The 27864-nt window shown below is 37.5% G+C and overlaps 2 protein-coding genes and 1 non-coding gene across 18 annotated transcripts in view; 1 reads left to right on the top strand and 2 right to left on the bottom strand.

Annotated features, from left to right (window-relative positions):
• Invs (inversin) overlaps positions 1-19110 on the top strand; it is a 174671-nt gene extending 155561 nt beyond the window's left edge. For 9 of the 13 annotated variants that reach the window (XM_021244616.2, XM_021244615.2, XM_004864921.4 and 6 more), the window contains 3 exons: positions 1602-1831; positions 2754-2828; positions 5711-19110. In XM_021244616.2, coding sequence (XP_021100275.1) covers positions 1602-1831; positions 2754-2828; positions 5711-5817 — 412 coding nt within the window. In that variant the 3' untranslated portion in view covers positions 5818-19110. The other 4 variants (XM_004864929.4, XR_206094.4, XR_002389442.2 and 1 more) reach the window with 4 other exon arrangements.
• Tex10 (testis expressed 10) overlaps positions 7118-27864 on the bottom strand; it is a 60180-nt gene continuing 39433 nt past the window's right edge. For all 4 annotated transcript variants that reach the window (XM_087184243.1, XM_004864931.4, XM_021244623.2 and 1 more), the window contains 4 exons: positions 17472-17552; positions 15326-15507; positions 8613-8823; positions 7118-7340 (listed from right to left, as the gene is read on the bottom strand). In XM_087184243.1, the coding sequence (XP_087040369.1) occupies positions 7227-7340; positions 8613-8823; positions 15326-15507; positions 17472-17552 (588 nt within the window). In that variant the 3' untranslated portion in view covers positions 7118-7226. The remainder of the gene's footprint in view (positions 7341-8612; positions 8824-15325; positions 15508-17471; positions 17553-27864) is intronic.
• On the bottom strand, positions 26163-26264 carry LOC147825812 (U6 spliceosomal RNA). Its single transcript, XR_015440184.1, has one exon. It is a non-coding gene; the product is annotated as a U6 spliceosomal RNA (small nuclear RNA).

The following is a 27864-nucleotide window of genomic DNA, read 5'->3' as shown; positions in this document are numbered from 1 at the left end:
TCAGTTTTGGGGATGCTGTTCTTACTACCATCATTCATGCTAGCAGTTGATAATTTATTGGGCACTTGTGCCAGGCACTGTGCAAAGTAGCTTTACAGAAATGAGTTCTTTTATTCCTCACAGTAATCTTTTAGGTTGGTGCTGAACCTATCCCTATTCCACGGAGGAGAAAACTGAAGCACAAAAAGGTGAAATCAGCTTCCTAACACCAGAGCTGGGAGGTGCCAGGTCCTGACTTTGAGCCAAGACAATGGGAATAGCCATTGCTCCCCTTCCCTGGGTCATTATGCAGGACATGCACTGGTTACCATCCAGAGAAACTTTTCAAGTTTTTAAGTTAAGTATTTTAGCTGAAACCTGGGATCTAAACAAGCCAGCAAGGTTACCTCTTGAGGCTCCACAGCTGCTTCCAAACTAAAATGCCTCCCTCTCAGGCTGTTATTTGACTCCTTTGAAGAGTCAGAAGCTGACAGATGCTGTCAGTAAGTGTCCAGAGTAGCAAATGAGCCTTCAGTCATTCCTACCAAGAACACTGGGCTCATAGTCAGGCACATCCATCTGGAAGGCTCCTCTGGCTGCCCCATTGTGCAGTTCTGAAGCCTGGGGACACTGACTCCCCCAAAGTCTTCTGGAATGCCACACATTGTGGTACACTGCACCTGGTGATGGTAAAAACACTTTCATTGATTTCTGTTATGTTTTAACTATATTCCCCATTTTATATTTTTCAGTACTGTCCTGGAAAAGTATGTCTGACATCAAACCTAAGGAACAGTGAGGGATGGGGAAGTGGACAGGGTTTTGGCATTTAAGTGCTCAATAAATACAGGCTATTTTTATAGGGGACACATCCAGGATGGGGAAAGGGAGCTGGAAAATAGGCAAGGATGGAGTGAGTGGTCTGAACCTTGGGCTTCAAGAAAAAGAAACTTAATCTTAAAATTGTGAGTTTTATTACCAATTAAGGTTTAACTTTTAAAACTTGAAACCAGACACTAGACAAACTAACCTGGAAAGCTGCTGCATAAAACACTTTGTTACCCAAACATGCGGAAACTACCTTCCTGTCATTTCTCTCCAGCTTTCTGAGATGAATAAGCAAGGATGAGCTGGGTCTTAAGAGCCCCAAGCCCATGGTTGGAAGGAACTAATGGGCATGTTGGGATTCCCCACAAACCGAGAATGTGTCCTCCTGGAGATGGGAGAATGGGGCCTGTTCCTCTGACCTGAAGACCACTGTGTTCCCTGGATGTACTGTCTCCATCCCACGGCTGGCTGGGTAAAAGCTGTGCCCACTGAACACTGAACCTTCCAGCAGCCTCAGCCAATGCCTTGACCAATGCCTGCTCCCCCACCCCTACCTCAGGTTCTCTACCCACAGAGCAGAGGGTAAGGGAAGACACTTGGCAGGTCAGGAAGTATTTTACAGTGGGAAAATACAAAACATTCCACATCCTGCCTCTGAAATTAGGAATGGGAGCTTGAATGAAGTTCCCAGGAGTTTGGTAAATACTATTCCTACAGTTTGTAGAAACTTGAACCAAATCTGGTGTTGTCAGTCCTGTTACCTGAAAGCCTCTCCTCTCCTCTGACCCCACCAGCTATCAGCTCAGGAAGCACCTGTCCCACCTTCTGCACCGGAAGCAGCTTGGAGCTAGAGACGTGGACAGATGGGAGCGAGAGTGCATGACACTGCTCCTCCAGGTTTGGAGGAAAGAACTGGCACATAAGCTCCCAAAGACCATCGCAGTAAGCAGGATTCCCAGGAGTTCATCCAAGGGCATCTCAAGCACAAAGTCCACCAAACACTCAGTGCTCAAGCAGATCTATGGTAAATGTTCTTCTGGGTACTTTGAGGTTCACAACAAGCACACCCATAAAGTAAGATTTGAAATAGGACCTAATTACATTGGGCAAACCTCCATTCAGATTAAACACAAAACTTTCTTACTGTACTTCTGAGAACCAGAATGATTCTCAGCACCCCGATTAGTACCTCCCAACAATTCTTGGTCACAGTTAGTTTGATGAGGCATTTTAGCATCTCACCCCAGGTAGCCTTCCAGCCAGGATTCTCCTCTGGGATCCATGGCTGAAAGCCTCACCATCTAAATCTCTCAAATCTTTACATGGGTGTCCCCTTCCTTATACCATCCACATGGATGACTAGCTTCAGACCTTCTCTGCCTCACTCTGACCCTTCCTGTGCTGGGAGAGCACAAGGTTGCTCATCTGTGAGAACGCTGCCAGTAAATACTTGTTCAGATCTATTGCTATAAACGGAAACATTTTCAGTTCTGGAAAGAACCAATGCAAATGCCCTCAAGCAAAGAACAAATCTGGCTAGCTCTCCAATAGCAAAATGTTCAGCCAAGACATCTTTAAAAGATCTCCAGTTCAGGTGGTAAACTATCAGGACTCTGTCCTGGATCTTAGAGTAAGCATCTCTAATCCAACCTGTTGGTGTTCAGAATGTTTCAGACTGTAGAGTACTTCAGATTTTTTGGATCAGGGTCAACCAGTAAAGTCTATGCAGCATCCCCAAATCCCCAAACAAAAATCTCCAAAATCTGAAACACTTCTGGTCCTGAGCATTTCAGATATGGGCTACTCAGCCCATTTCCACACCACACCTAATTTATCTTGGCAGACACCTGCAAACTCAAGCCCTTACCTCAATAAGGATTTCAGAACTTGGTCAGGCCACAGCTATCAAGGGTCAAAGACAGGTGACTTTTGTTGGTTGATTTCAGGTTGTTCTCAAGAAGGGAAAGTATATCACCCCACAAGATCCTCAAGATCCCCTGCTGTGCTGCGTCTCAATTCAGGTAAGGCAGCCACCGTTCTGGTAAACAGGTGGGAGTGAGAACAGGGAAAGGATTTTCTGATTTTGATTCACTGCCAGATGTGGAAGACAACAAAGATGGTCAGGGTCTTCAAATCCTCATGTGTGCATGCTTTTATCCCTCTTCCATAGGTTTATTTTTTAAAATTAACTTTATTGGTACACTTTAGGTATACATTATGATCATATTCATCATTGGGAATTTGTACCTGTACAAATATATATCTTTTTTCATATGTTTATTACTGCAAAGCCTGTCTCCGTAAGAGGCAAATTATTTTCCACAAGAACTATTAACATTACCTCTAGTAGAAGTAAATGGTAGCTAACTTTGAACACTTTTACATACTTGTTCACATAAAGAAATGAAAATGTTTCTTCAAAGGAGTACGTTGGGAACCCTTATCCCATTCTGGTGTCACAGAAGATATCCTGTCTCATTGCCAAAGATGGGAAGAGCACCATAAACAGAACATGGGCAGCACATTTCCCTCAGGCTCCGTGATACAGTGACTCACACTGTGATTCACACAGAAGCTCAGGGAACCTTCTTTTCAGCCACAAGACAAGAGTTTTACTTTGGGCCTTCTTCCTTCACACTGGCATTAAAAGTGGGTGATAAGTTCAATGCTGTCATCAGCTAATGCCAGGTCCAGTGTAGCTCACGGGTGGCTATGGCAACATGCTGCCCCAACCCTCCCTGATCCACACACTTATCTTGCAGGGACAGAGAGCAGCTGGCAAGGTGAACAAGGGCTGTCAGCATGAACTTTAACATTCATTTAGTTTTTGATGAGGGGAAAACCTGGATGTGGGAGACAGAGTAATTACTGCCAAATCTTTAATGAGAGTTGGGTAACTCATGTAACAGAGAGGTTAATCAGGGAGTGGTGGCTAAGGAAGTTACAAACTTTCAAAGGAATCCAGGCTGCTATGTAAAGACCTCCTTTGTACCTGAGTGAACTGAAGAGTATTTCAAAAACAGAACTGTCAGACATACCAGAGAAGTGTCACTGAGATAATTAAATATTAGTATAGACAATCAGATCATTCTCCAGTATGTTTTAAGAGAAAGACAAATCCAAGACTACCAGAGATCCTTAAAAATGAAGATGTTTACAAGCATAAAAGATCTTTAGAGAGAGGACAGAGTAAGCAAATTCAGAAATACTTAGTGGTTTCTTATGATTTCATACGAACAAGCAACCTCTTTGTCCTACACATTACTTTTGACTGGTTTGGAATAGGACAGGGATAAAAGATAATCTTCCCCAACCCTGAACTTGGGGGAGCACAGGTGTTGCTAGGACCAATCTCACCCTTATTAAGCATAAAGTTGGTCAGATAGACCTGCTAGCTACAGTTTAAGTCTGTTATGTTTCAGACAAAAATAAGTCTATAAATGAAGTAACTTCCAAGAAATGGGCCTGACTTGGATTTGTTAGGTTTCTGAAATATGGAATCACAGATGACAGTCTGAATGGAAAAGAAAAGAGCATTAACTTTTGTCTTTAACTTGAATTTTAAAAAGTTTTTTACCTTGAGATTCAGTGGGGCCACGGATTTTCTGACTTTGCTTACTGTTCTACTCCATTTTAGAAAATTGTGTGGTACCCTGTAGATGTTCAAATACTAGATGAGTACTGTTGTTCTTACCTTACAAACTGGGAAAGCCTTTAATAGTTTCTCTAACACGAAGGTTAAAATGAGAAAGGGCAACAGTATCCCTGGGCTATTGCTCTACAAACATTCAAAGGACAGATGAGCAATCTCTGCTATACCTACCCTGAAAAATATCCTCAAATAATATAAATATAGTCTTTTATTGACAGATACACACATATATCCTGGGCCTCTCTAAAAAGATAAGAACTCTTTGAAATTCCATTTTACTGAGTGGAATTAACTGTAGCTCAAGTGAGTACTGTTAATGGTCCACTCCCATGAATCCAGAATATTCCTGTCACCTGCACAGAGGTATGTAAACTTCAAGATACAGTGAAGGTACAGTGGAGGCACACAAGTGTAGCCCTAGCTACCCAAGAGGCTGTGGTTCAAAGCCCTCCTGGCATCTTGGCCAAGACATTGTCTCAAATAAAAATTACAAGGAGGTGGGGATGTAGCGCGTTGGTAAAGCACTTGCTTAGCATGGGCACAGTCCCACTTAGCCAAAAAAAATGTCCAAGTTCTAAAAGCAGTAATTATTTTAAGGCACAATTTCCTTACTTTTGAAACCACTCACCTGTCATATTTGTTTTTATGCTCCACGGGTTAGGAGCAAAATATAGCAATATGGCTTCAGCAAGATCTCCCAGCCATTTCAGACCTAAGTACCCTCATTTGTCAAAGTATATCACTAATGTTTTCTGGCTGTGGCATCCGATAAATTTATTTCAGGGTCTTAAAAAGGCCCCCAAATCTATTTTAAGTTTGCCACCAGTCTGTTAGCCTTCAGCACCTGAGTAATTCTCCAATATACCTATTTTCTGGAACAGACTAAATATGTGGCACAAGGGGAATTACAGTATGTGTTGTGTATACATTAAGTGTGTGTTGTTATGTGAGACACATCCAGAGAAGGGTGTATTGGTAATTCCATGTAGACTGAAGACATAGGGTCCACTCCCAGCTCCTCAAACACCTCCCCCTTCCCAATCCAGGTTCTTCTCTGAAGCGACATCCCTATCTTTGAAATGAGGAAAAATATAAAGCTAGTAAGCCATCCTGCCTCTAGAGCAAACTGGCTCATCTCATTTGGATACAGGAATAGCTCAAACCTAAACCTATACCCTTACCACCAAGGAACCTTTCTCTTCATATTAAAAGTAATAACCTGAATATCTATCTGGTATTTGTTTTTAACAGTGAGCAACTTGCAGTATATACATCTCCATGAGAACACTGGAAGATCAAAGAAATTTTCTTATAATCTGCAATCAGCTACTCAATCAAAAAACAAACCAAAGCTTTGACTGCCTGTGGAGAAAGACTGGAATAGCTAGTGCAGAGTTCTGATTCTTGGTGGAATGTCTTTTACATCTTGGGAAAACTAGTTGATCATGGCTAAGGTCTTATTACCCTGAAAATGTGGTAACAACTCAAACAAAATGTTCAGCTGTTTACACTCTGCTCTTACTCAGCACTGTTTTGTAAATTATGTAAGCCTGCACTGAAAGGACCATGATAGACTATGCCTCAGCAGACTGCCTGTGTGCCTTCACCTCAGCATGGCTGGAAATGAGATTTGGTAATTAAAGTAAGTGGAACTAAGAATGTGAGCACTAAAGGGTCTGCTAGGTTCAGATTTCTGACAGGCAGCTGACATGGGCCTGGTTTCTTGGCTCAAATGATAAGCCCAAATGTGTGATGAGGAGTCTGTCCCACAGCAGCCACCTTTATCCTTTTCCTGATTATCTACTGTAACAAACGTCATGACAGATACCACACCCTGACTCCAACATTATCAGTTTTGAATTTCAGATCAGAATCAGGACCCAATGTTTGCATTTAGAAACTGTCAGAAGACCATGGGTATATTCTCCTGATTCCCACATTAGCCTTTGAAGGCCACAGTCAGTGGCCAGGTCCCCTTCTGAATGGTGTTCTCACTGCTGAGCATACCAGGAGCACCACAGCATCAAGGAATTATGCAGGTCTTATAAGCCAAACCACTCACGCAGCAAGGTGCCAGCTCAGCTTCAACAGCCCACTTGTACTTTCTGACCAGACTGCAAGGTGAGCAATCTCAAGATGCCATTCTTACTGACAGGGAAAACTATATATATTCTAGCTAAGAAAACTTGTTTAAATAAAAATCCAGTGAGTATGGGCTCTTTCACATTTTTAAGGGTAAGGCTACGAAAGAAATGTAGACAATGGGATTAGGCTCATAAATACTTTCAGAGTCAGTTCCGTTTTTCTTAAGATTAGTTCCACCTCTGTATTAACAGTAACAGAAAACAATAAAGTGTTTACCTAATTTAATTACCTTGATTTTTAGTTTAATAATTAGTCATTATTTTCAAAATTATGAAAACACAAAGAATAGGTTTACCTAGATGGCATCACAAAGATTCAGCTAACTGGTTGATAAATACACAAGATGCCAAAGTATCACTGTTATTTTGTAAATATCTAGTTCCTATGAAATCCAAAGTGCTTTACTACTCATAACCATGTATCATGTACTAGTTCAGGAAGCCAGCCTGAGCACCAGTGGGGACTCCCAAGCATTATTTTCCTACTTTAGTGCCAAGGAAAGTTCACAAACAATTTCTTTAAAAGTTTAGCTTTAATGACAAACATCTATTACACCAGTTTCTCTTCAAAATAAGATAGATGTGAATAAACAATTTCAAACAGGAGGTACCACAGGGCCTCTTCAATACACTGTACTCAATGCACTAGGCCCCTGGGGATGCCCAGTGATATACACACTGAAGCAGTAATGTAAGTCTGTGAGCCACTGCTCTTGAACACCACCACTCTTCATTGTCTGCAGAGAAAAGAATAATTTCAAAATTATACTGAAATCATTATGCCACCCAGTAGCATTTTTCACACCTAACTGATTTTTCAAAGCCTAGACAAAAGTATCAGTATCTATAAATCACCACAGAAGTCTGTCAAGAAAAAGGGAACTATTAACTGGGCATCACCACAGCAGGGGAAGCCCTCAGAAATCCTAGTTATATTCTAAAGTATTACCAGTTTCTTTGTGAGTCTGTTCCTTCCTGCGCATGTTAGGCACTCATGAAATTTCACCATTAACCATCTCTACACCCCTGCTCCCCTCTCCTGGACATTCTAGTGTCTTATGAATTCTTTGCACTACCATCAACTTTGAATCATTCTACAGGGCCAAGTGACAATTTCTGTTAATCCCTTTACAGAGGTAGGCTGATTCTCCAATCTGGGAATCTAACCTTCTACTATTTCTGAATTATTCCACTGCTTTTCCAGCACTTCTACAAAGACTATTCAAAAAATTAAAATGAACATCTATGTTATAGGCATGTAACAGCTCCATTACTCCAAAGTATTATTATATATCTCAATGAAAACCCCCAAACACCTATACAAAACATTTAACTTTTCAAACCCAAAACACCAAGGAATCCAACAAAGCTTCCCCGCAAAAGACATAGCCGAAGACAGAAAGCCACTTAGTAGCCAAAGCTAGAGGCTGTTGCTCAACCGTGTGCTTCTAATTTTATCTTACTATCCAGTGAACTAATGATTACAAATTAGCCTGAAGTTGACTCCTTAATGATACTTAACAGCAAGCACTCAGTACGTGTCACATGCTTTAAACACTTTACTTGGATAATGCCATTTAATGGCTGCCAAAACCCAAAAGCATGCAAAAAATGGCATTATTCCCATTTGTATAGATAGAAAAACAGGCTTGACTAGGTAAGAAAACAAAGAAAAGAAAGAAACCTGCCAGGCTATCATAATTAATCAATAAAGTCTGATCAAAGTACAGGTAGGAACAACTTTGATGCCTGTACCTTTTCCAACCAAACTGCCTGGTACCACTTTCATTCAATTTAAATATTTTAAGACTTTTTTTTTCTTACAGGCTGTGGAATCATGAGGCAACCCCTTGGTTAAATCGGAGGCAGGACCTAGACAGTAGGGGAAGCTCTAAGAAATCACCACACTGCATGCACAGGAACCCTACTCTCCTAAAAGGAGCCCCACACCCTCCCATGAACCCACTCCTATACTAATAATACAAATGCCTTAGCAACATGCTTCTTACAGTGATATTCTTGATGATCTGCTGCACCAAGATGGCATTGGTCAACATGTGAGTCCTAAGGGGAGCATGCTGAAGCAGCAGGCGAAGCAGCTGGCCAATAACAGGCAACTCTTCAGGCCCAACTCTGTTCACACGCAGGCTCTGTAGCATCAGCCTGAGGACTCGAGGCAGGAGAGCCAGGATAGAGACACAGGCCCCCCACAGCTTGTCCCTACAACAATGGAGACAGACATGAGCCAGAGCCAAAACACATATATGAAAAGTATCCTTTTTACATTCTCCAAAATGGAAATGGCCTTTAAAAAAATACATTTCTTGATAAAACACAACAAACCATAATTAATAGGAATTCGGTTTCATTAGAACTAAGTACACAAATCCAATGAAGAATCAGACACTCTCCCCTGTTCTTTGGATTCCCAGAAGCCTAGCAACCAGCACTGTCCTGGGCTTAACAAAAACATTCTTAAACTCCTTCTGATCATATAAAACACAGAAATAGCAAGAGAACAGAATGATCTATGCATATAATTCCCCATTAACTAACATTGGACACTAAAAGATAACAGAATAAGGATATCCCACTGGTTAAAAAAAAAAAAAAGGAAGAATTCATGAAAAATTTAAATCTATGATGTGGAGAAGCCTATTTAATATCTTAAGAGTACAGGGCAGATCTGCAGAGATAGATACCTGGCTGGGGCCAAAGTTTTAGGAAGTAGCTAGTAAGAGGATCACTACTGCAACACTACTTCATGGGAAGCCAGAAATGGTAATCTAAAAGTCAATAAACATCATTCGCTTGGTATCTTTATAGAGCAGGAGCAAAACAATGTTAATAGTTGAGACAGATTAATTTGTATAGCTAGTCTAACCACATTCTGCAAGAGAAACAATTAAATAGGAGCAGTATACATCTGCAGTATCCCACAGACTGCTTAAAGCTCTGAACTTTGTTGCAGCTTCTGTACCAGAAATGCACAACCTTTCAGTCCTAAAATTTTCCAAAGGGAACATGATTACCTCTATGTCTAGATGGAGCAGCCCTTTCACCATATAACCAAGCTCCCTTATTTCACATAACAATTCCATCTAAGATGTATAATGAATCCAAATCCACTCTAGGCCAACTAGACCCTCTTATTAAAGTGCTTTTATTCAGCGTGTTGACTGATGCAGAACCAGGCTAGGATAGCCATGAGCAAGGAGAAAAGAGAAACTCAAACTTCAGAAATACCTCATAATGAGACAACAGCACAGAAGCAGAAACAATGCAATGTAGGTGAAAAAAAAGAATAGAGCTTCTCTGGTTCTGGCTGGATTTCTAATACCAGCCCTTGTGGGGTTTTGGGGGGGTTTTTTTGGTACCGGGGATCGAACTCGGGTCCTTGCGCAGCAGGCAGCGAAACCACTGAGCTAAATCTCTGGCCCCCCAGCCCTTGTGTTTTTACATGTGACTCCTGTAATAGTCCAATATACAGTCAAGAGTCACTTACTGATGGGGATATACTCTGAGAAATACATCATTATGCATGGCTTCTCGATGCAATGAAGAGATACAGTAAGGAAGCTGCTACTAGCATACTCTTATAGCAGATTTTTTTATGAGTAGGTATACACTATCGATTAATAACTATAGCCCATTAAATGCATAAATCAGCAACAGGGATTTATTACCAAGTATTATGTGCTGTACCTAATTGTATGTGCTGTATTTTTATATAATTAGTAGTAAGGAGGTTTGCTTACACCAACATTATCACAAACATGTGAGTAATGTGTTGCACTATGACTTTATGATAGCTTCAATGTCACTAGCTAACATGAACTTTTCAGCTCCATTAGTCTTTTTTTCCTGTTGCTGGGGATGGAACTCAAGCTTCACTCATGCTAGGCAAGTACTGTACTCTCCGCTACATTCCCAGCCCTCCATTATAATCTTCTGGGACCACCACTGTGGTCCCAGCTTAGGACTGAGGCCTCAAGTTTGAGAGAAAAGGAGCTTGAAACAGGCTCCTGCATAGACTAGGAAGACAGGAAAATGGAAATGTGAAATTGTCCCATAGTGAACATTCTATAAATTTCCAGAACTCCCACAAGAGATGCAATCTTGCTGACTACAACATCATCATGCAAAACACAAATATATTCATTTTCCACCCTTGCTAATTTAAGCAGTAGATGAATAAAACTTGGACATCCCAGAAACACTGGCAGAACTTGGTTTAGAGATACCCACCACAGTAAAGAACTTGATGTGGGATTTTAGGGTTGTAATTTTCAATCATCAATAATGCTGGAAGCTTAGGACTTAGGCCTCAAATTGGAGAGGTAAGGAGCTTGAAACAGGCTCCTGCATATACTGGGAGGCAAGGAAAATGCAATTGTGAAACTGTCCCATAGTGAACATTCCATAAATCTCCAGAACTCCCACAAGAGATACACTTTGAGAAAAGGTGTACAACCCACACACAGGACTTTGTTCAGCCATATGAAAGACAATCCTCGGAGTCCTACTTGCTCTCCAAAATAAGGAAGAATTCCCACACCAGAGGTAAAAAGAACAAACTGACTGGAATTTTAAAGCAATACCAATAAACCATGAACAGGCAAGAATGACAAACTGCCAAGTATATAAAAATCTAAAAAGAAAAGGAAACAATACTTGATGAAATAATCAATAGGTTTAGACAAAAGGATTAGTGAACTGGAAGATGTTAAAAGACAAAGAAGATGAATGAAAAACTCCCTATATTGAAAAAGAGGGGTTAGAAGTGAAAAGAAACAATTGGGGTGAAAGAGAATTGATAACGAAAACTTTCAAGAGGAAGGGGAAAAACTGAATTTTCAGGTTAAAGAAGCACACCAAGTCTCAAGCAGATACATAAGAAACCTATAAAAGGACCTTTGGATAAAGACCCAAGAAAGAAGAAAAAGAACAGTATCTTCAAGGTTCAGAGGACAATGTAAACCGGTTACACTGTTTTGGCTAGCATTTATAAAATCAACAGTTTCCAGAAATTTGGCATTCTCACCATTTATGATCTCAGAAATACCTTCTTCAGTGATGAAGGAGTAGCCCAAAAGAAAATTTAAGTATCTTGGATACTGGCTATCAACACTTCCTTGTGACTAATGCCATCTTGAAAAATATATACAATTCTGGTACTATCAAGTTTGCCATTACCCAGTATAAAACACCTCTAAAACTAGGTAATTTAAATAGTCAAACAAGTATTACACACACAATTTTATTAAATCAAGTTACAAAGTCAGAGCATGCTGTTTTTCTATAAGAAACTACAAACGGTATTTGAAACTTCAGAATAAAATGTTTAATAATGCAGTTGTATTTCAAGTGACAAGAAATGACAAATGGCAATACACATAATTCTTAAGTGGAGATTTATAAAAATTTTTAGAACCTTGAGTTCCTTGCAATTTATAAAGCTTTTTCTTTCCTACCAGAGATAGTTTGATGATACATAAGAAAAACACCATCAAATCTATATTCATTATCTGTCAAATCTATAATGTACTAGAGTAAAACATGTTTGATTTTTTTTGTATACATACACACTCCTGGTTAAAAAAAAAAAGTGAATTGAGCGTAGACATTAAAATGGATGTTATGGGGCTGGGGATTTAGCTCAATGGTTTCATGGCCTGCTGGGCAAGCGCAAGGACCCAGGTTCGATCCCCAGTACCCCCAAAAAAGAAAAAAAACAAAAAAAAACGGATGTTATGGTACATTCAAATAACAGAATCATATAGAGCAGAGTCAGAAAACTATGGCCACAGGCCAAAGCCAGCCCACCACCTGTATTTATAAATAAAAACTGTATTGGAACACTCATTTATGCGGCTATTATCTAGTTTTGTTTTCACACTACCACAGCAGTGTTGAGTAGTGGCAGACTTTTTAGCCCACAAAACCTAAAATACTTCCTTTTTTTTTCTTTCACAATTTTTTAAATTAACTTTATTGGTACATTTTAGGTGTACAATATGACATTCATCATTGGAAATTTGTACCTTTACATAATCTATCTTGGTTCTTATTTTTTTCCCCATTCCCTTGCCTTACTTTCTGACCCTTGTGAGAAAGAACTTTGCTAACCTCCAATATAGAAATAAGTGAATGAAATACAGATAAATGAATTTTTAAAATCTCACAAATGATGTTGAAAGAATCAAATCACAAAAACTATGTATACTTGGGGGGAAAAAAAAAAACTATGTATACTATGTTTATAAAGTCCACATACACTATGCACCAAACTCTGCCACACTCAACTTCATAAAACATACTACTGGACATAAAAAATCAGATACACACCAACACAATAATAATGAAAGACATCAATACCCCACTGTCACAGACAGACACATGAACAAAAAAATTAGACTTGAACCAAACCTTTGAACAAATGGACTTGATAGAAATCTACAAGAATACACATTTTTCTCAGTAGCACATGGAACTTTCTCCAAAACAGATCACCTGCCACATGCAAGCTTAAGTAAATGCTAAAGAACTGAAATTACACCATGCATATTATCATATCATAGTGCAATAAAACTAGAAATCAATGCCAAAAGGAACCACACCAATTATACAAATGCATGGAGACTAAAAACTCTCTTGAATAATCAAAAGGTCACAGAAGAAATCAAGAAATAAGACAGCTTACAGACTCAAATGACAATGCCAGTACAACATATCAGAACCTATAGTACACAATGAAAATGGACCCAAGAATGAAGTTTATAGCTGTGAATGCCCAGATCAGAAAAATAGTGAATCTTAACAAATAACCTAATGACACACCTCAAGGTCCTAGAAAAACAAGAACAATAAAAATCCAAAGCTTGTACAAAGAAGGAAATCATAAACATCAGAGCAGAAATTAATGATACTGAGACTAAAAAAAGAATGCAAAGAATCAACGAATGGTGGAGCTGATTCTTTGAAAACATAAAATAAACAAACTACTAGCCAACATTACCAAAAATGGGAAAGAAAAGACCCAAATAAATGTAATTACAAATGAAAAGGCAGAATCACAACAGATTCTGCTGAAATCCAAAAGATCACTAGTAATTACCTCAAGTATGTACTCTAATGTGTGTGCTAATAAAATAGAGAATTCAGAAGAAATGGATAGATTATCGTACCTACACATGAACTACCAAAACTGAAGAGGATATAAAAATCCTGGAAAATCCAGTATTAGGTAATGAAACTGAAGAAGTAAAAAAAAAAAAACAAAAACCTACCAACTAAAAAAACCCAGATCCCACTGAATTCACTGCCGAGTTCCACAAGAACTTTACAGACAATCTAATGCTAATATTCTTCAAACTCTAATGAAATTGAAAGGGAAGAAGTACTCTCAAAAGTTATTCCTGGAAGCAAGCATTCCCCTGATTTTCTTGTAGGAAAATGGATGCACCTTGAGACCATAATCCTAAGTGAAATAAATCAGACACATAAGCTTAAATATTGCATGGTTCTTCTTGGAACCAGGGATCGAACTCGGGACCTTGCGCTTGGCAAGGCTAAATCCCCGGCCCTGCATGGTTTTTCTTATATGAGAAACTCAAAATATTAATTAAGAGCAAAATAAAAAACAGAATAGGAAAAAAAAGTTCACATATATGTAAAACAAAAATTATATTGTTCATAAATGCCTAAAAAAATACTTTTTTGACAAGAAAGTTTAACAATACAAATGATGGATAGTAGGAAGAGAAGAGAAATAGCTGTGGAGGGTACAGAAACGTATATATGCTGATGATGTTCTATTTCTGAACCTGGGAGTTAGTTAAGTGAACATGCAGTTTATAATTACTCTTCTAAGCTATATAAATCTTTTACACAATCAGTATGTATGGTACATTTTCCTGACATTTAAAAGTTCAAAAGTCCAGAAAGGCATGTATCAAACTATTAGCAGTAGGTGAAGGGTTTTTATTTTTTCTTATTAGTTCACCTTGTTAGATTTTAAAAAGTCTTCTACAATCAATTTTTAATAAGCATACCAATAAGAATATAAACAATGAAAAACTTTTTACAAAATTCAAGTGGAATCTTCCAAAATATCCCAGAAATTCTGGTCCCAACGTTATATAGGAGCAGAGTTCTGACTCATTAAAATCACAAGCATCTTTACACAAGTTTTCTTTTTTTTTTTACACAAGTTTTCTTAAATCCAAGAATTTAAAATTCCTCTCTGGCAAGCTCTAATGAAGCCTAAAACAAAATACAAAGGCCTGTACTAAATAGCCCATCCTCCTACAGATAGAATTCTTTGTCCTGCTAGACCAATAGCAATGTTACTCAGGATAAGCTCCCAAGAAACTTTACAATGCATCTAACTTTTCAAAACTGTAGCTTAACGGGCCGGGGATTTAGCTCAGTTGTTCTGCCGCTTATCTCGCCAAGCGGAAGGTCCCAAGTTCAATCCCCAGTACCAAAAAAAAGAAAGAAAAAAATTGTAGCTTAACAAAAACCTAAAAACTTAGAATTCTCAATACAACACAAAAAGGTTTCATGCAGGAATGAAGGAAAAGCTAGCTAAGCTAACACAAAACTGATAGAGAATTTACAATATTTCAAAAGTAGAACTCTCACTGTTATTTAACTTATTTATCTGGAGAGAAAGGGAACAATAGGAAAAATATTAAGGTGAGAAAATTAAAATTATTACCTCTTTTTCAGATGTTCAGGTTCCCCTTTCTCTAGAGTAAGCAGAAAATAAAGAAGGGTGTAGCAACAAGAAGCCAGAAATGGCAGTAGACTTTCACTAACTACACACGTATGATCCAGGAGCTTACAGATAGCACCAAAAACACAGCCGGCTGTGCTGTCAGGAATTACAGTCAATGCAACCTGAGCGGAGAAAAATGAGATTAATTTCCTCTTCACAAAAGCCAAATTCCCCAAATAAAACCAAAACCTGTTAACTATAGAGTTAGCTTACTTCAATTTAAAGCTAGCATACACATATATTACCTGCCATACCTTAAGGTTTTACTTTCCTTTAAGAATTTAATTCCCAAATTAAAAGACACTGAAAACAAGCAAACTTTATTTTAAAAAAAAATTTTTAGCTGCACTGGGAATTGCACTCAAGGCCTCATGGATGCTAGACAAGTGCTCTGACACTAAGCTATACCCCCAACCCAAGAAATATTATTAACACAATTCACTACCTCCCTTTCATGATGAAACCTTCTAAAACTTTCCAGACATTACAATTCTACCACTGGTTGGAAATATTATTGTTTAAAAGGACTGCTTCATGCATCCAGAAAAAATCTTGACACCAACAATCACAAAAATTCTTGACTATTCAGACTAGAAAACATGTATCTAGTAACTACCTTGTATCACAGGTCATTAAATGTAAAGCTCATTTTACATTTAGCCTTTCTCTGCCCTTTGATTTAGTCATTTAAACTCAAATAAGGAAAACACATCTAGTAGAGCCAGGAAAAGGAATTGTTATATTGAACACTTGACTGCTTCCCTGCCAATAAGGCCTGCGAAGCCAGGTAAGAGTCTTACAGCATGCTCATTCATCTAAACTACACTGTACACACACACCATCATTAAGGTCCAAACTAACTTGTAACTGTGTAAAAACAATCTAAATCTGCTGTAAATTGCTGCTGAATAATCAAAAAGTCTACAAACTTTAAGGTCTGAACCTCTTCTATCAGGCTAAAAATGGTGGCCAAGATTAGCTAGCATGTTTATCTTTTTCTAGAATAATGAATGCAGTCAGAAGAAAGCATAAATCTCTGGGGCGGAGACAGGAAAAAAAAAAGGTAGCCATCTTTAATGACACAAATGATAAGGACTACAAGTTTGGCAAGGAGAAGAGATGACATGGAATGCAAAGAATTCCTTCCAACTCAAAAGACATAATATTTTAAAAAGAAAAAAATGGGTTGTGGATTTCTCTATAAAAATTATCCAAATGAGGGCTGGGGATTTTGCTCAGTGGTTCCGCAGCCTGCTTCAAAAGTGCAAGGTCCAAAGTTCAATCCCCACTACCAAAAAAAAATTATCCGTGGGCCAGGGATTTAGCTCAGTGGTTCCACTGCTTGCATCCAAGTGGAAGGACCTGAGTTTGATCCCCAGTACCAAAAAAAATCCTAATGACGGTGATGGTGAACCTTTTAGAGCTTTCAATGATACAAATAGGCTTCTGTAGCACGTGTACCACAGGTACATCACTGCCCTAGGAAGATAAAATTTGGAGCCCTCCCCTGAACTATATGTAAGACATTTTGAAAAGCCAAACTATAAACTCTAGAGCAAGTTTAAAAGCTACAATGGAGACACACTTAATGTGAATTTAATACCAATGGGAACAAGAGATACCCAATGGTCAGAAGATAAGTTAGTCTAAAGGACTAGCCCACTGCTTCCAGTGACAAAGTATCTGATTTCCCTACTTTGGACTTCCACCATCTATCTAGGTGGAACTGAAGCTCCAATCTGTATGCTGGACTCCCAAAATAATGGCACCAGACACATGTGAGTTATAAGAGCATTACAAGTCAGAAGGGACCTGAAATACAATTGTAAAGACCCTCATCCCACAGTTATAGAAACTAAGGTCCTAGGAAAAGAAAGGATTCTTCCTACCACTACAGAACAGATTGGTGATAATCAGGGAAAATACCAAGATCTCTCTGTTCTCACCACCACATGACACAGAGGCCAGAGTATCATTAAGGTTAGAAGTCTAGGCACATACTTGCATTGTGACTACAGCAAACTGAATCTTAATCAATGAATCTGGTTTTTTATTTTTTAAGAGGAAAAAAATTAAGGATATTTACCAGATGCTTACTGATGGCACTTTGCAGGATGTCAAAGCTTTGACTTCGGGCAGGGATAACCAAAAAACTGTGACAAACTGCCTGTCAGAAAAGGAAAGAACCAATTACCAAATCATGACATTTTAGGTAAGAAATAAGTTCAACGGATTTTTTAAAATTCTACTTGCTCTATATATTTAAAAAATGACTTTAAAGATGCAGATGTCAAAAATCACAGTAAGACCTGAAATACAGGCAAATTTTCCAAATCATCTATTAATTGAACCAGCTATTCCCCTGCTGGGTATGTTCCCAAAAGAATTAAAAGAATCATACCACAGAGATATCTGTGTACCCATGTTTACTGCAGCACAGTTTGTAACTGATGAAACTTGGAAACAGCCCAAGTGCCCATCAACTGGAAACTGGATAAAGAAGATGTGGTTTTTTTATAAAATGGAGTACTACTCAGCCATAAAGAACGAGAAACTAGAGTCATTTATAGCTAAATGGATGCATATTGAGGCCATACTCTTAAGTGAAATAAATAAGACACACATATGTAAATACTGAATAGTTTCTCTAGTGTGACAAACTGAGAGTGTAAATAAGGACTAAAAGGATTAATAACTAATAATCGATACTTTGAAACAGGAAAAGGTCCAAAGGGGTAGGGGTGGTGGGAGGAGATGGGAAAGAATGGAAAGGAAAAATTATGAGAAAAGAAAAAAAAATAGAAACGAAGTATGTAAATAGGGAAGGGTGGAGGGGTGAAGGGCGCACAGGAAATGGGGAAAAAATAAGAACCAAGATACAACATGTACAGGTACAAGCATCCAAAGATAAATGTAAATGTACTGTATAACTAAAATGTACCAATAAAAGAATTTAAGCAAAATAAATAAACAAATCATCTATTAATATGTACTCAGTATTGACCTAGCTTAAGATCATATACAAGAATGAAATGAGAAACTCCTCTCTTTTCTCTCACATCCTTCAAGAAGCTTACCAAGATGAAAACTATATTTCTTTTAAATAAATGAATGATCTGAATGATATGAACAAAGGGGTGACAAAAGCCTTCTTGCTGTTTGCGGAAAAAATGCATCACAGAAAAATGTTTATCATCCAGAAAATGCTAATATGGGCTGTATACTATCAAAATGTTTGGGACTGGAAATGTTTCAGATTTCTGAGTATTTTTGGATCCTGTAATGTTTGCATGGATTTTACCAGTTGGGCATCCGTAATCCAAAAATCTGAAATCCTGAATGTCCCCAAATCCAAAACTTTTGTTTGCATTACTGGGGATTGAATCCAGGGCCTCTGCACTGAGTTACATTCCCAGCCAGTTTTTACTTTTTATTTTGAAAGAAGGTCTCGTTAAGCTGTGCAGTCCATGTTTGAAATTGCAATCCTTTTACCTTTTATTAACGACAGTATTCACTATGGTAGTCAAGGACAGCAATAAGTCCCTTGGAGATGGCAGCCAAAATACAAACTCTTGAATCCAATGGAGTAAGTACCAAAAGTGAAATACGTAGAAAACTTCATGGAGCAACAATGGTTAATGAAAGAAGGAATATCCCTCCGGGAAGAGATTGGTAAAGCTAAGATTAAGAAAACCAAAAAAAAAAAAAAAAGAAAGAAAACTAAATCAACCTTCAAGGCATGTATGTGTATGTATGTTGGTGCTGGGGCTCAAACCTAGGACCTCATACGTGCTAGTTATACATTCTACCACCACTGACTGAACCCTATACCTATATTGTTATTAATTTTTGAGATGGGAGAATCATAATTCATTTCTTACAGAGTTATACTATCCAGAGTTTTTTAATGGCAATTTTTCTTGTCAATGGGAAAGAAAAATCGTATTTCCAATGTCATCTTTCTGCCACAGTGAATACTATCATTAATAAAAGGAAAATTATGTTTGGAAAAATGTCCATTCAATAATAAATGACCACTTTATGTCTTTTCTCTCTCTTTTTTTTTCCCCCATTAAGTTTACTGGTACATGTTCGGTATAAAATACAGTTACATTCATCATTGGGATCTTGTAGCATTACATGAGTATCTTGGTTCTTATTTTTTTCCCCTTCCCCTGCCCTCCCTTCACCTCCTCCAACATTCCCTATTTGCAAACACTTTGTTTCCATTTTTTTCCTTTTCTCATATTTTTTCTTTTCCCTTCTTTCCTTTCCCCTACCCCTCCCATTTCTCCTGTTCCTTCAGACGTTTTCTTCATATTACACAATATCAATTATACATTTTTAAAATTACAATATCAAGTTATAGGATTACCACATTATCAGATTTTACAGAATTTAAAAGGATATAGAAAGCATATTTCAAAAATCTTTTTTGAAGTAAATTTGAAAACTTCTAAGTACCTTGGAGGACAAATTAATGAAACTAACTCTGGAAGAAGTATAAAATTTGAATAGCACCTATTAAAGAAAAGTATATTCCTAGCTTGAAAACCTACCTATATGACAACAGGCTAGTATACATTTTAAATGATGAATTATATCAAACATTTAAAGCAGAAAAAAGAAGGAACACTTCTCCCCTCATTTTAGGAAATCAACATTCTGCTAATACTAAAACTGGACAAAGATAATAGAAGAAAAAAGTATGAACATAGACTGATATTTGTTTAACAAAATAAACTATTAGAAGTCAGATCTGGCAGGATGTAGAAAGTGGTTTTGTTATAGGGATGGCAGTGTTGGTTCAGCATTGGAAGATCCATCCCCAAAAGTCATCATTTAAACAGAGGAAAGGAAAAAGTCATATGATCCTGTCAGTAGTTGGAGAAAAAGTATTGGACTAAATTTTACAGCTGTTCATGGTAAAAGCTATCAGGAGACTAGAAGTAGAAGACAACCTTCTCAACAGATTAAAGACATGTACTCTATACTTCCAGCAAAAATGCCTTATATGAATGGAGAAGATACAATGCTTTCTCCCTAAGGTGGGGAACAAGGGCAGATATGCCTACTCTTCATCTGTCCATTAAACTTTGAAACCTAGGCCCAAACCAAAATAGTCTGGCAATAAAAATAAACAAATAGCATAGGATTGGCAAGGTAGAAGTAAAATCTTTATATGTAGATGAAATGATCACCTACAGAGAAAATACTAAGAAATCTCTAGGAGCCCCCAGAACTTGTATTTGAATTTAGCAGGATCAGAAAACACAAGGTATATATAAAAATTCAGGTCTATGTATACCTGCTACAAATGAAGAATTGGATATTGAAATTTAAAAGTTATGCAGGAGGACAAAGGACCCAGAAAAGTAAAAAGAAAAAAAAAAAGTGTCAGAAGACATTTAGTACCTAATTTTAAGACTTCCTCTAAAGCTATAGTAATCAAGGCAGTGTTGGTGTAAGGAAAGACATATAGATCATTGGAATAAAACAGAGAATCTAGAAATAGAACCACACATATATGGTCCATTGAGTTTTGAAAGATTCTTTAACATTAACATTTTATAGAACATAAACTCAATTTAAGAGCAGAGGAAAAGATAGTGTTTTCAGCAAATGAAACTAGAACACCTGGTATCCGTATATAAAAAATTAACCTCAACCCTTTATTTCCATACATAAAAATAACTTGAAAGGATCCATGAACCTAAATATGAAAGACTAAAACTATAGAACTTTAAGAAGAAATTATAAGGGAAAATGTTTATTTATTTAGGGTAGGCAAGAATCTCCTAGGATATAAAAAAACATGATGTATAAAAGAAAAAAACTGATAAATGAGATTCCATCAAAATTTAGAACTTTAAATGACATCGTTAAGAGAATGAAAAGTTGTCCTTAAACAGACCATATTTATAATGCATATAACCTATGACCAGAATATATAAAGAACTCTTACCGCTCATTAACAGACAACCCAATTAAAAAGTAGACACAAGACGACGGTAAATAGCCAGTACAGCACAAGGAAAGGTGTGCAACACTAGAATCAGAAAAATACTAATCAGTACAATAACAAGATTGAATTATACACTCATTAGGGAGATGAAGTTAAAAGTTTTAAAAGAATAAATGTCAGCTTAGGTGTGAACCATTTAGAACTTTCTAATACTGCTAATGTGAATGTAAAATGATAAAACCATTTTGGAAAACAATATAGAAATTTCTTGTATTACTGTTAAGAACCAACAGTCCTGTTCTTAAATTTTTACTTGAGAGGAATGAAAACACATGTTCACAATAGATTTGTACATACAAGTTCACTATCCCTTCTCTGAAATTCTCGGGACCAGAGTGTTTCAGATTTTGTTTGAAATCCACTTCATCTCCAAAGAGGATAGCTACTCCTGCTTTTTTTTCGGGTTCCTGTCACATGGAGTATTGTTTTCCACCCTTTAACTTTCAGTCTGTGAGTTTCTTTTTGGCTTAAATGTGTTTCTTGTATGCACCAAATTGTTGGTTCTTGCTTCTTGACCCATTCTGCCAATCTATTTGATTGGTGAATTGAGACAATTAACATTGATAGTTATAACTCATACATACTGACTTATCATTGTCATGTCTTTTTCTGTTTGTTGGATTCTCTCCCTTTGCGTTTAATTTGTCGCACCCGATGGATTCATCCTACTGGGTTTCCTGGGGTTGTGATCCTTGTTCTCTTTTCCTAGGATATTGTCTAAAATTTTTTGGACTGCTGGTTTGGTATTCATGAAATTACTAAGGTGCTCTTTGTCATGAACATATGTTATTTCTCTCCAATTTTGAAAGATAATTTTGCAGGGTACATCAATCTGGGTTGGAGGCTGTTTTCCTTTAGGGCTTGAAATACATCACTCCAAGCTCTTCTTGCCTTGAGGGTTTGCATTGAGAAGTCTGCTGTGATTCTGATGGGCTTTCCTTTGTATGTGATTTGTTTCTTTTCTCTAACTGCTTGTAGAACTTTGTTCTTCTGTTGGGTTTATGGAATCTTAACAATTATATGCCTGTGTGTACATTTTTTTTTTTTTTGATCAAAGCTAGTTGGAGTCCTATATGCCTTACTTATCTGTATGTCAAGTTCTTTTCCCCTGCTTGGGAAGTTTTCTGCCATTATTTCTCTGAAGAGTTTTTTATGTCTTCTGCACTCTCTCCTGTTTCTTCACTGTCTCCAATCAGTCTTATGTTATTCTTTTCACTGCCTAGCAGCTGCTGGATTGATTTCTCGTGGTCCCTTACCACTAACTGCAATCTTATCTTCTATATCTGACTTTCTGTCCTCACGATGGCTCATTCTGCTGTGTAGACTTTCAATGGATTTTTTAATCTCCTGGAAATCTGTTTGCATCTGTTTTATGGATTCCATTTGTTTCCTATGCTGGGATTCCATCGTGTTCCTGAGCTCCTCTCTAGATTCATTAATCATGTCTTGCACTATGAGAACAATCTCTGCTGTTATCTGAGAAATTATTTCTGATTTCATTTTTTTCCATATCCTCTTTTGTTGCCATTTTGGGGAGTCCAGGTGGTTGAGTATCAGTGTTCCATTTTGTTTCCCTTTGGGGTTGCAGTAGGTTATCTGGAAGTTTGCTTTTGAGACTTGTTTATGTGTCTTCTCATTTCAATGGGGGGGGGCAGCACCCTACAGGCACCCATGCAGCGTTATCCTGTGTGCTGGTGGGGGCGGTACAGCGGCCCAGAGGCCTCCTCTTGTGCGCTGGGAGCCTATCTTCTCTTCTTGAGCAATTCAGTTCTAAAGTCAGTAGGGGACCCAAGCCAGATAAACACTAAAATGAAGTGAGTGAAAGAACTGATGTAACCCAGAGCAAGCTAACCATGAATAGGCTGTCCCCTAAGAGCCAGAATCCAAATGGAGGTGAGAGGGGTACAGCAAAGAGAAACTGATTACAGACTGAAGAAATGAGGGCCAAGGTTTTTTGGGGTTTTTTTATTGAGACAGTGTCTCACTATATGGTTCAGGCTGGTCTTGAACTCATGGTGATCCTCCTGCCTCAGCCTCCCAAGTGCTAGGATTCCAGGTGTGTACCACCATGTCTGGCTCTGATGGCCAAGTTTTTCACTGTCAGCAAAAGCAGGTAGAAAAAAGGTACAGAAGACAACTAGAATGAACCCTGTGGTGTTGAATTCTTCTGTCCACCAAGTGGGATAGAAATCTAATAGTAATCTGCCTTGCAACCACAAGGTCCAAAGTTCGATCACCGGCACAAAAAAAAAAAAAAAAGAAAACTAATAGTAATGAGCAAAGATTCCACGTGTTGGTTTCTAAATACCATTTTCCATTCATAACGCTAGTTCACCATAAGCTACTCTAATATAATCTCTTTTGTTTGTAAACAGGAAAACATCTGAACTCTCCCAAGTAACTTACCTAAAAAGTTGCATGTGGTACCATAATTACAAGAATTTGAGCTTTCCCTGAGGATTTACAAGTCACCATATGGAACATGAGAGAAAAATAAAAGCAGAAAGCCTAAACTGAACCCATGCTTTCAAGATCCAAGGGTTGAGATTATGGCTAGTTAAGTATGGAGAAGCTAAAATTTTATCTAACAACTAGTAGAGGTTACATATTAAAATAAATAAAATCAAAATAGGCTTTTAAAAGTTTTAGGTCCATAATGCATTATTATTTTTTAAACAGCTTACAATGACATCAAGAGAATTACTGTCACCTTTCCATGCATAGGTCTAAATGGAAAAGGCCATGGTGCTACACACAAAAAAATCACTTATTTTTTTAGTGATCTGGAAGCCAACAGTCTTATCAGGAATGGTAACTTGAATCCATTAGTCACAACTTCATTCAAAGACTTACCTATACTAGAACACATGACAGACCAAGAATAAGTGATTTTGATATACTGACTTTATTAAAATGCAAGACCTACCTGCTCAATACAATCACATAAAAATGATGTTCTAAAGCAGTAGCTCTAGTCTTCAGCTGGTGCTAAACTTTAGCAACAGAAAAATTAACAAGATATGAATGAGTACTGCATCTAGGCTCCACAGAAAATGACACACAAGCTGTCTCTAAAAGTATGAGAGGCAATTTACTAGCTTTGGGAGGAAAACCAATTCTCAGACAAGTTGAAAACTGAAAGGAATGTAAGACAATATATGATTATGGAGAAAGATATGGCAAAATATAAAATCATAACATAAGAGGAAAGTTTCAGAAGTTCAGAATTCCTTCCTTAGTAAGAAGTTTGGATTTGATCTTGTTAGAAAAGTTTTCCCACTGGTGTGCTGACCAAAATGGGTGACATATTACTAAGTTACTGACCTTGGGGGATGAGAAGCCTCTGCTCTTTTGCCAGGAGATACTCACTTCTATTTATCAAATGTAAGATTTGTGAACATAAGATTTTTACTTCCAACCATGAAGGAACAACTTAGAAACAGACTTACAATCCCAGAGTGGACAAGTTGAAAACTGATCAAGTACAGAAAACTGTTTTCAAACATGCAATGGATAACAAAGTCCAAAGTCGCAAGCTCAGAGATTATCTTGGCTTTCTGCTGAAGGCCCTTAATAGATTATGGTGCAAGGAGAGGGAACCCAAGCAAAATACGGGAAGCTTCCTAATCAAAGTGAGACATAAACAGGCCTTTGAGAGCTGTGGCAACTAAAATTTGCACAGATAAGCACTGGAGTAAAGAGAAAAAACTCCATTTCCTCAGGTATGCTCTGAATACAAAGGTTAGATTCCAGGAGGCCAAGCAAAGAACAAGCAAGAGGTATGAAATGAACAATTCTCAAGGCTCAAATGGGCCTGAGAAACAAGAGGGTCTTTCCAGAGCACCTGGGTCATTCAGAAGATAGAAAGAGAACATACAGGGGACTAAATTAACCCTACAACAAAAGCTAGCAAACTTCTATAAAGGGCCAGATAGCAAACTTCTTCTATTAAAGGCCACATGTATAAATATGAGTATTTCCCTTTTTAAAAGTTCAGTAACATGCAACTGGGGAGCTCAGTGGGTCCGCTGGCACAAGGTTCCGAGTTCAATTCCCAGTACCAAAAAAAAAAAGTTCAGTAACATGTAAAACTAAATATAGCAGGGTTACATACATTTAGTATACATCCATAAGAAAGCAAAAATATGATTAAAACTTAAAATAGTATGTTACTCCAAAAGAGGGATAAAGGGATTTCAAAAATCCTGCAAATATTGTACAGTATTTCTTAAGCTGGATGTAAAATAATTACTTTTCAGAGCTTGTCTATGTTAATTTCTTTGGAGATTGAGACTGTAGCTCAGTGGTAGAGCATGTGCTTGGGTTTTGATCCTCAGCAACTCCCCCACACACAAACACTCAAATTCTTTTGCAAATATTGTATATCTTAGATACATGACAAACTGGACCTAGAAAGGGAACCTCTACTTGGAAAAGGTATTACTGTTCAGAAATAATGCATTCTTTCCTTTGAGATCTTTCCTGATTACTGTTTCTAAGAAATAAATCAAACAGCTATTCTCTGGTGGTCAGCGGAAAGATAACAAAGACACTACATGAAAACAGCAAAGTCCAGACCAGTGTTATACAGTGTATTATTTCTGTAAAAGGAGAAAAACCAAAAGAATATATGTAGTCTTTTAGAAAGGCACAGAAAACATCTGCAACTAACAGAAACTGGGTATTAGAAACTAGCAAAAACTTGGGGAGGGAAAATGAGTGGCTAAGACACCAAGGATAAAGAATGTTTTTAAAAATATGGAATGCCTCAAGAATTGTCATGTCTTGTGTAGGGGGCCATGCTAGTCTTCTGTTTATCATTCCAATTGTAGTATATGTGCTACTGAAGATTTCTTTTTAATATGCTCAGTCTGTCCCCAATTATATATATATATATTTTTCCTTTTCTCCTATTTATTCCTTTCCCTTGCCCTACCCCTCCCACTTTCCCCTTCCGCTTTGGGCCTTATCATCCTATTTCACATTATCAATTATACATTTTGATCCTCATTTACACTTTCAGTTTCTCACACCAGAGAAACTATTTAGTATTTACATGTGACCTATTTATTTCACTTAAAAGTATAGCCTCAATGTATAATACCTATTTCAACAAAGTCCGACTTTGGCCTAAGCAGACAATACTACCATAAACAACCAAGTAATCTCACTCTACTAACCTGTCCAAATAAAGTAATTATGTATATTTCAAATATTTTTCACATGAAAACTGAATTAAAAACAACAGTTTATGAGACTTTCCAATTTTTCCTAATTATGTTCTAACATTTCAAAGACAGCAACTTTGAAATTTAATATATAGCCTTGCCAAATGTTTACCTCAGAAATACAGTTGATCATACTTTCATGACAATTTTATCATGGTTTTACAGCAATGATACACTTTTAAACATTTAAACTGTCAGAAACTAGAGAGCTTTAGGAATCACCATTTAGTTCAAGACCTCATGAAAATAAAGCCTAAGTTGTCTAAATCATCAAAGTGTACACTGGTAAATGTATCCATACCTAGAATCTGGACCCACTAATTACCATTCAATGCTCTCTTTACAATATCACAGTATAGTTTACATCAGAATCAGCCTATCCTTTAAAACAACAATTACTACTATACTATTGGCAAACCCAACTCCTGGATCTTATATTTTAGATCTTAATCTCAACTTGTTATGGATGAAGTAAAAATTTCAGGTATTAAATAATTAGGTGGTTACCCAATTCATTTCTTTTCACTTTTTAAAAACTAGTATTTTTGGAGAACCTAATAAATAAACAAGTTCCAGGAATGATGTTAGTGCTATGACCAGAGTTAAAGCCACAACAGAAAGGTTAAATATCTATAAAAGACACAGCCCTGAGAGGAAGGATGTGAGGAGACTCCAGAATTGAATGCAGTGAACAGATCAGCTGAATAAAATCAGTTGGTATAGCAACAAAACAGAACAACTGGGTTATAACTACGACTGTGTTAGTAGTTTTAAGACCACTGTGTTAAGAACACTGACAAAGATGAGGGGAGGGGGCTTAGCAAATGGGTGTTACAGCAAAGAATGCAGTCAATATCCTGGTCAGAGGTTGCCTGAATCATGGTGGGGTAGGGGAGGATCCACCAACAAAGAACATAGCCTCAGATTTTGAGTCAAAGTTTCAAACTAAAACTACATGGAAGACATAATTACATTCTTACTGGATAAGCACCTTTAACTGCAAGTAAAGAAATTTAATTAAATAACTCATGATGGGCTGGTGGTATAGCAGTAGTAGTTAGCATAAACAAGGTCCCTGGGTTTAATCTCCAGTGCCATGCCAGAAAAAAACAGCACACAGAAAGACTGGGACACAGGGACACAGACTTAATCTTCATGTTTGTGATGTCTTTGTGGATTTAGTTTTAATGTTTGTAACATTTAAGAAAATTTTGCTTGTTGGGGTA

Source organism: Heterocephalus glaber, unplaced genomic scaffold (genome assembly GCF_053883595.1).
Source record: "Heterocephalus glaber isolate CG9 unplaced genomic scaffold, H.glaber_assembly_v1.0 deba00001481, whole genome shotgun sequence".
Taxonomy (NCBI): domain Eukaryota; kingdom Metazoa; phylum Chordata; class Mammalia; order Rodentia; family Bathyergidae; genus Heterocephalus; species Heterocephalus glaber.
The sequence above is the reverse complement of the archived record's forward strand: the minus strand, read 5'-3'. Positions and strand labels throughout refer to the sequence as shown.